The sequence below is a fragment of the Bubalus kerabau genome, chromosome 11 (genome assembly GCF_029407905.1).
Source record: "Bubalus kerabau isolate K-KA32 ecotype Philippines breed swamp buffalo chromosome 11, PCC_UOA_SB_1v2, whole genome shotgun sequence".
Classification (NCBI taxonomy): Eukaryota; Metazoa; Chordata; class Mammalia; order Artiodactyla; family Bovidae; genus Bubalus; species Bubalus kerabau.
Genome location: NC_073634.1, coordinates 77,323,584 through 77,337,211, shown reverse-complemented (window position 1 = coordinate 77,337,211; position 13,628 = coordinate 77,323,584). Strand labels below are relative to the sequence as shown.

At 38.4% G+C, this 13,628-nt stretch overlaps 1 protein-coding gene across 10 annotated transcripts in view; it reads left to right on the top strand.

The window, feature by feature from the left end:
- Positions 1-13,628, top strand: part of NCOA1 (nuclear receptor coactivator 1) — a 220,552-nt gene that overhangs the window by 197,942 nt on the left and 8,982 nt on the right. For all 10 annotated transcript variants that reach the window (XM_055540777.1, XM_055540779.1, XM_055540780.1 and 7 more), the window contains 2 exons: positions 5,455-5,629; positions 11,239-11,422. In XM_055540777.1, the coding sequence (XP_055396752.1) occupies positions 5,455-5,629; positions 11,239-11,422 (359 nt within the window). The remainder of the gene's footprint in view (positions 1-5,454; positions 5,630-11,238; positions 11,423-13,628) is intronic.

Genomic DNA, 13,628 nt, shown 5'->3' with positions numbered 1-13,628 from the left:
AAGTGCTAATGTAACAGAAAATATCTGAAGAAGCTCTTTTTTTCTTTTTTAAATTGTTGTCAGCTTCCACTTTTGATCATGGAGTAATAGGGATGAGATTTACTCTTCCCTCTGAAACAAACCAAAAATTGAACAACAGTTGTAGAAATTGTCCAGGCTGTGCTGTAGAAAGGGGAGATCCAACAGAAGCCAGTGGTTTCCCATAGTTGAGGTAGTGGCACTTAGAGTCTGGGAAAGCCAAGGCAGCTAGAGTAAAATGGTACCACAGAGAAGAGAACCACAAAGAGAGAGAACCATGGGGATGTACAGAAGGTCCTGCTCAGGTCTTAAGTTGAGAACTGATCAGTGTTTGTGTGTGCCTGTACACAAATCAAGGCCAAGGAAAACCACCCAAAAAGAACTGAAGGAACATCTTCAGAGTTCACACAGGGCCAGTTCCTCTTTCCACCAACCAGAATAGAAAACCTCAAAATTCATGAGTGTCAAGTAAAATACTCAGAAATGTTTGTACCTCAGTAGCAGGGCAGAATAAGCACCAGACTAAACTTTGCTCTTGTCGCTTTAGGCCCAGTACCCAAAAGAATTAAAACTGTTACCATGTAACCTACTCATGACCCAGACAAAGGTCAAAAATAAGTTTAAAGGAGTTTTTAAAATCTAGCACCTAACAGGGTAAAATTCACAAACCCTAGAAGCTGATTTTTTTTTTTAATTATCAGATGTGCAAAGACAGGAAAATAAAACCAATAACAAGAAGAAAAATCAGTCATCAAAACCAACCCAGAAATTACACAGGTGACAGAATGAAAAGTTATAACTTACGCATTCTGTATGTTAATGAATCTAGAGGAAGTCTTAAATGTGTTAACTAAAGGTATGAAACATATAAATAAAACCAAAATCAAACTTCTGGAGATAAAAACTACAGTGTGTGAGATGAAAAATATACCGGACAGGATAAGCAGCAGATTAGACCTTGTAAAATAAAAAGTTATTGAACTTGAAGATGCAACAATGGAAAACTATACATAGTGAAATCAGAGAGGAAAAAAATTGAAAAGATAATAATTTGTTCCAAATTGATCTTATAATTACACTCTCCTTATCTGAATATCAGCATGCTTGTTTTGAGAAACTGACAAGCTTCTGCTAAAATTTATATGGAAATGTAAAGGACCTAGAGTAGCCAAGACAGTTTTGCAAATTCAGAACAAAGTTGGATGACTACCAGTTTCAAAAGTTATTATAAAGATACAACAATCAAGACAGTGTAGTATTAGAATGAGTATAGACATACAGATCAAAAGAAGAAGAGGGCTGCAGAGGATGAGATGGTTAGATCACATCACCAACTCAACGGACATGAATTTGAGCACATTTCAGGAGTTAGTGAAGGACTGGGAAGCCTGGTGTGCTGCAGTCCATGGGGTCACAAAGAGCTGCACATGACTTAGCGACTGAACAAGAAGAAACATATAGATTACTATAACAGAATAAAAAGTCCAGTTATAAACCTTTACTTTTATGGTCAGTTGATTTTCAACAGTTATATCAATGGCTGCTAATAAGCACTATTCTGAATAAAAAGGAACAAACTACTGATTGATGCCACAGAATGGTTGAACCTCAGAAACATTAATACTGAGTGAAAGATGCTAGATACAAAAGACCTCAGGTATATGAATGGTTTCCAATGAAAGGCAAATCTGTAGGGACAGAAAGCAGATCAATAGTTGCCTGAGGTTAGAGGTGGGTATGGGCATTCACCAGAGACAAGCACAGGGAAATTTAAGATGTGGTTAAAAAAAATCTAAGCTGGATGGTGGTGATGGTTGTACAACTCTATAATTTTACTAAAACTCATTGACTTAATTCAATAGGTGAATTTGATGCTATATAGATTGTGCGTGTGTGTGCTTAGTCACTCAATCATGTCCGACTCTTTGCAACCCCATGGACTGTAACCTCCCAGGCTCCTCTGTCCATGGAGATTCTCTAGGCAAGAATCCTAGAATGGGTTGCCATGCCCTCCTCCAGGGGATCTTCCCAACCCAGGGATTGAGCCCAGGTCTCCCACATTGCGGATTCTTGACCAACTGAGCCACCAGGGAGGCCCAATAAGACTGGAGTGGGTAGCCTATCCCTTCTCCAGGGGATCATCCCAACCCAGGAATTGAACCAGGGTCTCCTGCCTTTCAGGCAGATTCTTTACCAGCTGAGCTACCAGGGAAGCCCACTAAATAGATTCAGTTCAGTTCAGTTCAATTCAGTCGCTCAGTCGTGTCCGACTCTTTGCGACCCCATGAATCGCAGCACGCCGGGCCTCCCTGTCCATCACCAACTCCCAGAGTTCACTCAGACTCACGTCCATAGAATCAGTGATGCCATCCATCCATTTCATCCTCTGTCGTCCCCTTCTCCTCCTGCCCCCAATCCCTCCCAGCATCAGAGTCTTTTCCAATGAGTCAACTCTTCGCGTGAGGTGGCCAAAGTACTGGAGTTTCAGCTTTAGCATCATTCCTTCCGAAGAAATCCCAGGGCTGATCTCCTTCAGAATGGACTGGTTGGATCTCCTTGCAGTCCAAGGGACTATAGATTACATCTCAGTAAGCTTGGGGAAAAACAAAAAGAGGGAAGGGAAGAAGAGCCCATAAAGACAACTGAGGAGAAGGAGATAACAAAACTTTCTCACTTTTCATTTCATACATGGGTTTTTCTTACCTTTTTTCCTCTTCAACTTATTTTTTAAGCTTTAAAAAAATTTTTTTTAATGATATATAATTGACATCAGTTCAGTTCAGTCACTCAGTCGTGTCCAACTCTTTGCGACCCCATGAATCGCAGCATGCCAGGCCTCCCTGTCCATCACCAACTCCTGGAGTTCACCCAGACTCATGTCCATCGAGTCAGTGATGCCATCCAGCCATCTCATCCTCTGTCGTCCCCTTCTCCTCCTGCTCCCAATCCCTCCCAGCATTAGAGTCTTTTCCAGTGAGTCAACTCTTCACATGAGGTGGCCAAAGTACTGGAGTTTCAGCTTTAGCATCATTCCTTCCAAAGAAATCCCAGGGCTGATCTCCTTCAGATGGACTGGTTGGATCTCCTTGCAGTCCAAAGGACTCTCAAGAGTCTTCTCCAACACCACAGTTCAAAAGCATCAATTCTTCGGCGCTCAGCCTTCTTCACAGTCCAACTCTCACATCCATACATGACCACAGGAAAAACCATAGCCTTGACTAGACGAACCTTTGTTGGCAAAGCAATGTCTCTGCTTTTGAATATGCTATCTAGGTTGGTCATAATTTTCCTTCCAAGGAGTAAGCGTCTTTTAACTTCATGGCTGCAGTCACCATCTGCAGTGATTTTGGAGCCCCCAAAAATAAAGTCTGACACTGTTTCCACTGTTTCCCCATCTATTTCCCATGAAGTGATGGGACCAGGCGCCATGATCTTCATTTTCTGAATGTTGAGCTTTAAGCCAACTTTTTCACTCTCTTCTTTTCACTTTCATCAAGAAGGTTTTTAGTTCCTCTTCCCTTTGTGCCATAAGGGTGGTGTCATCTGCATATCTGAGGTTATTGATATTTCTCCCAGCAGTCTTGATTCCAGCTTGTGTTTCTTCCAGTCCAGTGTTTCTCATGATGTACTCTGCATATAAATTAAATAAGCAGGGTGACAATATACTGCCTTGACATACTCCTTTTCCTATTTGGAACCAGTCTGTTGTTCCATGTCCACTTCTAACTGTTGCTTCCTGACCTGCATACAGATTTCTCAAGAGGCAGATCAGGTGGTCTGGTATTCCCATCTCTTTCAGAATTTTCCACAGTTTATTGTGATCCACACAGTCAAAGGCTTTGGCATAGTCAATAAAGCAGAAATAGATGTTTTTCTGGAACTCTCTTGCTTTTTCCATGATCCAGCGGATGTTGGCAATTTGGTTGCTGGTTCCTCTGCCTTTTCTAAAACCAGCTTGAACATCTGGAAGTTCACGGTTCACGTATTGCTGAAGCCTGGCTTGGAGAATTTTGAGCATTACTTTACTAGCGTGTGAGATGAGTGCAATTGTGTGGTAGTTTGAGCATTCTTTGGCATTGCCTTTCTTTGGGATTGGAATGAAAACCGACCTTTTCCAATCCTGTGGCCACTGCTGAGTTTTCCAAATTTGCTGGCATATTGAGTGCAGCACTTTCACAGCATCATCTTTCAGGATTTGAAATAGCTCCACTGGAATTCCATCACCTCCACTAGCTTTGTTCGTAGTGATGCTTTCTAAGGCCCACTTGACTTCACATTCCAGGATGTCTGGCTCTAGGTCAGTGATCACACCATCGTGATTATCTGGGTCATGAAGATCTTTTTTGTACAGTTCTTCTGTGTATTCTTGCCATCTCTTCTTAATATCTTCTGCTTCTGTTAGGTCCATACCATTTCTGTCTTTTATTGAGCCCATCTTTGCATGAAATGTTCCCTTGGTATCTCTAATTTTCTTGAAGAGATCTCTAGTCTTTCCCATTCTGTTGTTTTCCTCTATTTCTTTGCATTGATTGCTGAAGAAGGCTTTCTTATCCCTCCTTGCTATTCTTTAGAACTCTGCATTCAGATGCTTGTATCTTTCCTTTTCTCCTTTGCTTTTCGCTTCTCTTCTTTTCACAGCTATTTGTAAGGCCTCCCCAGACAGCCATTTTGCTTGTTTGCATTTCTTTTCCATGGGGATGGTCTTGATCCCTGTCTCCTGTACATGTCACGAACCTCATATTAGTTTCAGGTGTACAACATGATGATTTGATATTTATGTGTGTTGCAAAATGATCACCACAGTAAGTCCAGTTAACATCCATTACTGTACATAGTTACAAATTTTTTTCTCATGATGAAAACTTCAAAGATCCACTCTCTAGCTACTTTCAGATATACATTACAGTATTATTAACTATAGTCACTTGCTATACATTACATCCCCAGGACTTAGTCATTTTTTTCTTCCAGTTTGAGATATAAGTGACATAGAACACTGTATGAGTTTAAGGTGTACAGCATAATGATTTGACTTACATATGTCATGAAATGTTTATCAAAATTTAGTGAACATCTGTCATAGCCTTTCTACTTATTTTTTATTACAAAAGAAGTCTTTTATGTGTGCTCAGATTTGTTTTTGATATTTAAAATTTCATGTAGTCAGAAAAGAACAGAAAAGAAAATCATGTGTAATCATGGTACCCAGATCAATATCTTAGTGAATGGAAATGTTCTTCCAAATCTCTTTTACATGTTTATTTATCTGTTTATACTAACATTTCCTGTTTTGTTTTTGAGTGACTGAAATCTTTTCCTTACTCTGTTGAACAGGCTGTTTCTACCTATGTTATGACAGATCCTTCTGGATTGTTTTTTTATGGTGTTGATAAATGTATAGTGTATTCACATAAATTAATTTGTGTCAATTTGTAGGAATGGTTCCCCAAGGTGAGGCCAACTTTGCTCCATCTCTAAGCCCTGGGAGCTCCATGGTGCCGATGCCAATCCCTCCTCCTCAGAGCTCTCTGCTCCAGCAGACTCCGCCCACTTCTGGCTACCAGTCACCAGACATGAAGGCCTGGCAGCAAGGAGCAATGGGAAACAACAAGTAAGGGGGCAGCTTTTGTATATGAGCATCCTGATACTCCACAGCACGTAAGAACAGATACGCCTTCAGAATCCAAGTAGAAGATTATTAGCTTCTATCCATTTGCAGATTCAAAGAACTGAATTTTATGTTGACAAATAGCGTCTTTTAAGTCCTTTAAGTTTAAAGTCAATTTTAAAGCAAATACGTATGTTTTTAGTAAGAAAGGTACTGTAGTGGCCCCAGACTTTTTTGTCCCATTCCCCAGTGCATCTAAAGAATACACTCAACTCCTATGAGTAACAGAGCTTCCCTGGGACAGAGGTAGGAATGAGTACTTTTTAAAAAATCCGTCTTTGTAAAAACACTTAAAAATCTAAAGCAAGAATGGCAAAATGTTCGAGTTCACTAGAGCTGAATAGTGGGCATGTGAGTTTCACTCTTGGTATGTTTGAAGGATTTCATAGCAACAGCAAAGGTTTTAAGTCTTCTAAGGTCATTCTGCCTTATCTGGCTTTTTGAATCTCTAGATTTTCAGTGGCCTCATTTTACCCATTTACTTAGAATTATCTTACTAAAGTCATTTTCCTCCCAAATTGTGGCTGCTAAACTTTTCACACATCACTTGAGTTTTATAAGGGTTTTAATTTGGGTGTGTCTTGGTTCTAAATGACAGGGAAGCTGTTTGATCTGACAACATAATAAGTAAGGTAATTAATGTTGAAAACTTAAGACCATATTCTCTCAAAGTTCATTGAAAGGTGAGAGAGGAAACTTCCTGTTAGAGAACTGTGTAGCTCTCCGTGAGGACTGGTGTCAGCTAGGTAGAAATAGAACTGTCTGTGTGATATGCAAGAACTTAGTCTCCTAGTGTGTTCTAATCCCAGCTTCTTGAACTCACTTTAGGTTCCATGGCCCGTCATTATAATTACTCCCTAACAGGCATTCTTAGCCCTCTTGCCCAGCTCTCCCTCCGTTGCAGTTATGCCTAGCAAAATGTTCTCTAACGGAATCTAACTAAATGCTTGCTCCATACGTATGCCTGATCATTTACATGTGCTTTTAGGGGAAAAAAAAACGCAGTAATGGTGACAGATCTGCTCACCTTTGCAGTTAAATTCCTTCCTCTCTTTCCGTTCCTTATTGAATCTGTCAGGCTTTCATCCCAATCATTCCACCAAAAGCATTCTTATCAAAGTCTTTACTGTCCTTTACAGTGCCAAATGCAGTGAGCATTGATAGCACTTGACATACTTGAGCACTTACTCTTTCTTGAAGCTCTTTCTTCGTTTGGTTTGTGGAACAGCTTTCTCTCTTGAGAAAGGTGACTCTCCTCCTAACTCTCAGTCTCTTCTGCTGGGTCTTCCTCATCTCTCGGACCTCTGCTTTAGGGCCTCAGCTCATTCTAGGACCTCTTCCTCATATCTACTTCCTCCCTTGATTATATCTTGCAATCTTACTGATAATACATGCCTATCTCTATGTTTATGATTCCCAGATTTAGGTCTCTAGCCCAGATTTCTGTCCTAAACACCATACCATATATACAGCAGCCTAATGGACAGCTCCACTTAGAAGTCTAATAGGCATCTCAAACTTAACATGACAATAACTAAAGTAATATTCTTCCCCAAACCTGCTCGACTCATACTTTTTCACATCTCAGTAAACAGTTCCATTCTTCCAGTTATTCAGAAGAAAACCTTTTTTCTTTCTCTCACATCCCACATCCATCAGCAAATCACATCAGCTTCTTAGCAGCTTTCACTCTTTACCTGTCCCACGTGTACACTTTAGCACAAGCCAGCATCATCCTTTTTCTGGACCACTGCAGTGACCTCCTGTCTTCTTGCTTCCACCCTTGCTCCACTACAGTTTCGTCTGCACCTTGTGATGCTTTTAAAACATGAGGCAAGATATCAGTCCTTTACTCAAACATGCCAGCTTATTCAAAACACAGTGTAGGGCCTGTGACACCCTGCATAGTCTTGCTCCTGGGTACCTCTCTGACCTCATCTGTATTCTCATCACTCACTCTGCTGTAGTGGCTTCTATTTATTCTTCTGTTCCTCAGATGTGCCAAGTACAATGCATACTCAGGCCTTTGCATTTTTAAATCCCTCTGCTGGAATCCTCTTCTCTCAGTAGCCACATGGTTTTCTCTCTCATGCCTTAAGTCTCACCTTATTAGACACAGATAGTGAATGTCACCATTTTAGACTTCCCTTACCATCATCTCTAAATGCCATTTCCCACTCTTTGGTCCCTCCATTTCCTTCTTTATATCTTTATTATGCTTAACATCTGACATATTGTGTGTTAGTCTCCTTATGGTATGTCTCCTCCAACTGAAATACAAACCTCAGAAGAGCAAGGACTTTGTTTGTGTTTACTTCTGTATGCCCATCCTTTAAGACACAGGAGCACTTAATATACATCTATTGAAAAAATGAGTGCAGAGATTCCCTGTTCCTCAGTCATATTTTGGGTTCACATTCAAATATAGACTTGAGTTTTTGTTGTACTTTAGCTGTTTCTGTGAACTTTGGCTTTCTCAAATCATTTGAGAAAGAAAATAGTTATCATTAACTTTTCAAACATTCATACTTGCTTATTTAGTTCATGTATAAAAGCTTATTAGTCAACACAGGCAGCATATAGTTTGTAATCCCTCACTGTCTCTTTTGCACAGTGCAAGATACCACAAGAAATTGGGGGAAACAGCCCTTGTTGTCGATTTACCTAGAGTGTAGTTAGTGACAGGAGTAGGTCAGAGAGAAAACATGAAACAAAAACTCACTAAGCAGAATGATGTGATACAGTTTGGAGACAGTATAACTAACGTGAGTCTTTTTGTTTATCTCTTTGGTGGCAAGAGAAACAAAGGGTTAAACAAACCTATTTGTCCAGGCACTAGGACAGTGTTTCTGTGTAACTCTAGTCACAAATGAGAGTCTCAGGCCTTATTAGCATTTTAAAGGCAAAGTCCTGTGGTTTAACTCTTTGTTTCTCAGACTTATTTGACCTGGAACTCCTCCCTGTTTGTTAATACCTCTAATATCTGACACTTGCTTTAGGCTGACTTTGTCATCTCTCCCCTCACCGCCCTCCCCCACCTCCCCACGATTTGGGGGCTACCAAATACCTGGTGCTAGCTTAAGGAAACTGTGGTAACTGCCATGAGGCCAGTCAGGGGTTAGGTGCAGGGAGGGGTCCTCCATGCATTGGGCCTAAGGTGCCAGTGAACCCCACAATCCATTCCGGGCCATGGAACAGTGATTAATGCTGCGAAAGGGCTTGGTCTTCTTTCTATGAGGGAAGAACCCAAAATGGAACTATTGGCAGGCTTAGTTTGAAAGAACTTAAGCTAATATATAGTCCCAAATAGAAATTTGAAAAGAAATTAAATCCTAAACCTTTTTCATTAAGTATGACATCATTGCAGTCCTTGAAGCTTCTGCATGCATTAACTTACATAGCTCTGTGCCTCCACAGTGGTGATTTATGTATCAGTTGACAAATGAGCACTGTCTAAGGCAGAAATGTTCTCATTAGAAAATGGGCAGTAGACTAATAGGTTTTCTTTTCTCACCTTTAGTTGTGGGGGCACTGTCTGACAAGCATACACACTGCAGACACTAATGGTCCACAGATGCATTATTGACCATTTTCTAGGCATATAATTTTCTTCGTGCATTTGTGTTTTATAATTACTTAGGGAAAATTCACTTCTTTTCTTCAGACATGATGAATAGGCTGTTTCTCAGCCTGTGAATTTCAGTATGATTACCTTAATTTACCGGAAGCTATAAATGTCAGTACATCCTGCTTTCCTCCAAAGAGCTAGCAAGGAATAGAAAAGCCATTGATGGAATCAATAATTTTTGAAATCATATTCTTTACAATTAACATTAAAATAGGTGGAATTTTACCAGCAGCTTATTGTTTAAAAATTGATAGATAATCATAAAATATTTGGTGTTTTGTAGAATTTAGCAAAGACACAAAGACACACATAAAAAAGAAAATTCATATCATTTTCCTTTAGATGTGTTTATCTGTATCGCTATATCATTCAGATATAAAGTTTCAAATTCTACTTACTTGGAGTTTATTCCATACTCTTCTGTCTACTAACAGAAACTGGTTTAACATTGAGATCATTGGTGTAACAACAGTCTAGACGTTGGGTGGTGAAGAAGGAAGTCTGTAAAACAGGCACTCTGAAAACCATAATTATTGCCTTTGTATCTTGCTTCCTAGAAAAGAAATGAAGCTATCTTCAGATCTGAGAAGACCATTGAAGTCTTCAAATAAAAATATCTGGTTATACACTTCTGATTTCCTCTTAGTTTATAGCATATTGAAAGAGGCCAGAAGCTGAAACCTTAAGAAGTGACAATAAGCAGTAGGACACTGAATAAAGGCTTTCGAATTTTAATGTGCATTTTTGACTCGATGGACATGGGTTTGGGTGGACTCCAGGAGTTGGTGATGGACAGGGAGGCCTGGCGTGCTGCGGTTCATGGGGTCGCAAAGATTCGGACACGACTGAGTGACTGAACTGAAGTTGTTAGAAATGCTTTTCCATACCTACCCCCAGAAAATATGACTCACTAGGATGGGGTAAGGTCTGAGAGTCTCAATTTTCAGTAAAGACCAGGAAATTCTCTTGCAGATGGTCTCTGGACTACACTTCAAAAAACATTGGTATAGATGCAATGAGTACGTGTCAAGTGGCTTCAATCACGTCTGACTCTTTGCAACCCTATGGACTGTAGCCTGCCAGGCTCCTCTGTCCATGGGATTCTCAGGCAAGAATATCGGAATAGTTTGCCGTGGCCTTCTCCAGGGAATCTTCCTGACCCAGGGATCAAACCCTCGTCTCTATGTCTCCTGCATTGACAGGCCCTTTACCACTGGCGTCACCTGGGAAGCCCCATGAATACAAAAAGCAATCTGAACTTTATCAGTTGACAGCACTAATAACCCATGTCCTTAGTTATTCATTCATGAGATATTTACTGAGCACCTGCTGCTGTGTATCACTTGTTAACTAGAGACAAGGAATAAATGAAACAAAGTACCATCACTCCCCTCAAGTTTTAAGTCTAAGGATATATACCCAATCACAGTATAAGAATGTTACCTTTGAATCATTCATTCCTTTGTTAATTTATTCTGTGAATATTTATTGAAGATTGATACATATGCAAGGGACTTTGCTTGAAAAGGATATTCTCTGTTTAAGAAGATAAAATAATATAATAAATTTTAGAATGATTTTGATGATTAAATTGGTAAACTGCAGTTATCTGCAAGATTTACTCAAGTGGAAAACTTTCTTGGTTATTCAGATAATTGAAGCTTAACAACTCTGATACTGGGCCAGATAATTGTAACAAAATGAGGTCTTTTTAGTTATTAAACCCTTTGGATAGAGTTCAGAGTGCAAGTGAATGGTTCTTAGTTTTTATATATTGTAATAATATAAAGTCTTACATATAAGTTAAGAATGTAAAATATTTTCTTTGGAATCCTATATCTGATAATTTAGATAAAGAGTCCAGTCATATTATCCCCATATTCATGATCAGTGGATGTAATTGAGATTCTTTTTGAGTTAACAGTGTATTCAGTCAAGCTATACAGAACCAGCCCACGCCTGCACAGCCAGGAGTGTACAACAATATGAGCATCACCGTGTCCATGGCAGGTGGAAACACAAATGTTCAGAACATGAACCCAATGATGGGCCAGATGCAGATGAGCTCTTTGCAGATGCCAGGAATGAACACTGTGTGCCCTGAGCAGGTAAGTGGCACAACTGGCACACTTGCTACCCACACACACACCCAGCTCTATATCACACTGCATTGCCATTCATTATTCCAAAGAAAATCAGGTATGTTCATACTTGCCCAAAGTAACCAAACTTCTTTTTCTTTCCCTATCTTTTGATAATTACTGTTTATTAAGATAATTTTGACAGATCATGTAAAATTTAAGTCTCATGAGATTTTATTGTTTTAGATTTACTATAAAATAATACATGTATAATACATTGATTGGAACGTACCCTTTCTATTCTGAACATATTTTCTTCATTTTTGCCTTTCAATTCAACAAACTCAGTACTTACTATGTACAAAGTTAGCTCTGTGGGAGACAGTATTAACAAGTTGGGAAGGTACAACCTGAGCAAAAGGTTAGTTGAATAATAGGACAAAACAGTTTTGTAGGAGATATATTTCTTTCAGATTAGGGGTATATACAATTAACCACAGAGGGTTTAAAAGAAAAAGGGTCTGATTAGGAAACTCTTCATGGAAAATTTTCCTAAAAGAAGAAATAGAAAAGAATATTCAAGATGAAAAATCTAATGAATGTTAAGGGGATATTTATATTCTATTTAGAGCAGAATTTATGTAGTAAACTTTTTAGGAGGTGTTGCAGGCCATCTAAATGTCCAGTTAATCTTGGAGCCTCCTAAAGATTTTTAAGGAATGAATGATTAAGTTCAAAGTGATATTTAAGATCTTTGGGTAATTCTCTGTAATTACTATTCTATCAGCAACCACAAAGTAGACTGTGTGACTATGCTGTAGCCATATAGCCATAATTTATAGCAAGTCATAAAAACATGTAAACACTAGTTACTTTTTCTTTAGAATTCCTTTTGGATTTGAATTTTTAAAAAAAAATTCCCATTGTCCAGAGAAGTTAGCAGGGAAAAAAAAAAACCAACAACCTAGTGATGTTATAACAGAATATAAGAACTAAATAGTATTGTTTCTTGTCCTTGTTATTATGTTGTTGTTTTTCAGTTATTATAATTATTCATTGTCTCTCATATATTAAGACAAAGTAATAAAAAAATAAAATGAATTAGGTAAAAGAATATTACATTTAAAATGTATTTCTTATATAGTTGCGTCTTGCTTTTTTATTGTTTGACAATCTCTGCCTTTTACCTAGAGTAGCTAGATCATTTATATTTAATGTGATTGTTGATGTTGATATTGAAGATTTAAATCTCTCATCTTATTTTCTTTCTCCCATCTTGTCTTTTTTAGTATAACTCCTTTATTGCTTTATTAGCTGTAAATAATTCCTGTTGTTTTAGTGGTTGCTTTAGGGTTTATAGTATACATCTTTGTCACTGTCTGCCTTCAAATGCAATTATATCACCTCATATAAATACAAAAATCTCACAACAGTTTATTTCCATTTCTGCCTTCCTATGCTATTGTTGTCATACATATGATATCTGTCGTGTCAGAACATTACCATATATATGTTATATACCCTACAATATGTTGTTAGTACATTTTTACTGAAAAACTTTTAAACAATTATATTTTTTAAGGTTTAAGTAGGTAATTTTTATATTTCCTCATGTAGTTATTTCCAGTGTTCTTCATTCCTTGCTGTAGATCCAAATTTCCATCTGGTATCATTTTCCTTCCACCAGAAGATCTTCATTTAACATTTTTTATAGTACAGGTCTGCTGATGGTGAATTATTTCAGCTTTCATGTGTCTGAAAAGATGTTGTTTCACCTTCATCTTTGAAAATTCTTTTCCCTGAATTCTGGGTTGGTAGTTTTCAATACTTTATAAAGACATTGCTCCACTGTATTTCTGATGAGGTATCTGCTATCACTTTTATTTTTGTTCCTTTGGACATGATTGATGTTTTTCCCTCTCTAGCTACTTCTAAGAGTTACTCTCTTTATCACTGGTTTTAGATAATTTGATTATGATATGCCTTAGTGTGATTTTATTCATAGTTCTATGCTTGGGTTGGGGTTCAGTAATCTTCTTGATTCACAGGTATATAATTTTTATCAAATCTCGAAAAGTATTGGCCATTATTTCTTCAGCTATTTTTTTTTCTGTCACCAGCCCCCTCCTCTCCTTCAGAGACTAATTACACATATTGTAGGCCATCTGAAGTTACACCACAGCTCACTGATTCTCTGGATTTGGAGATTTTAAGGGAATATGAGACCAGTCAT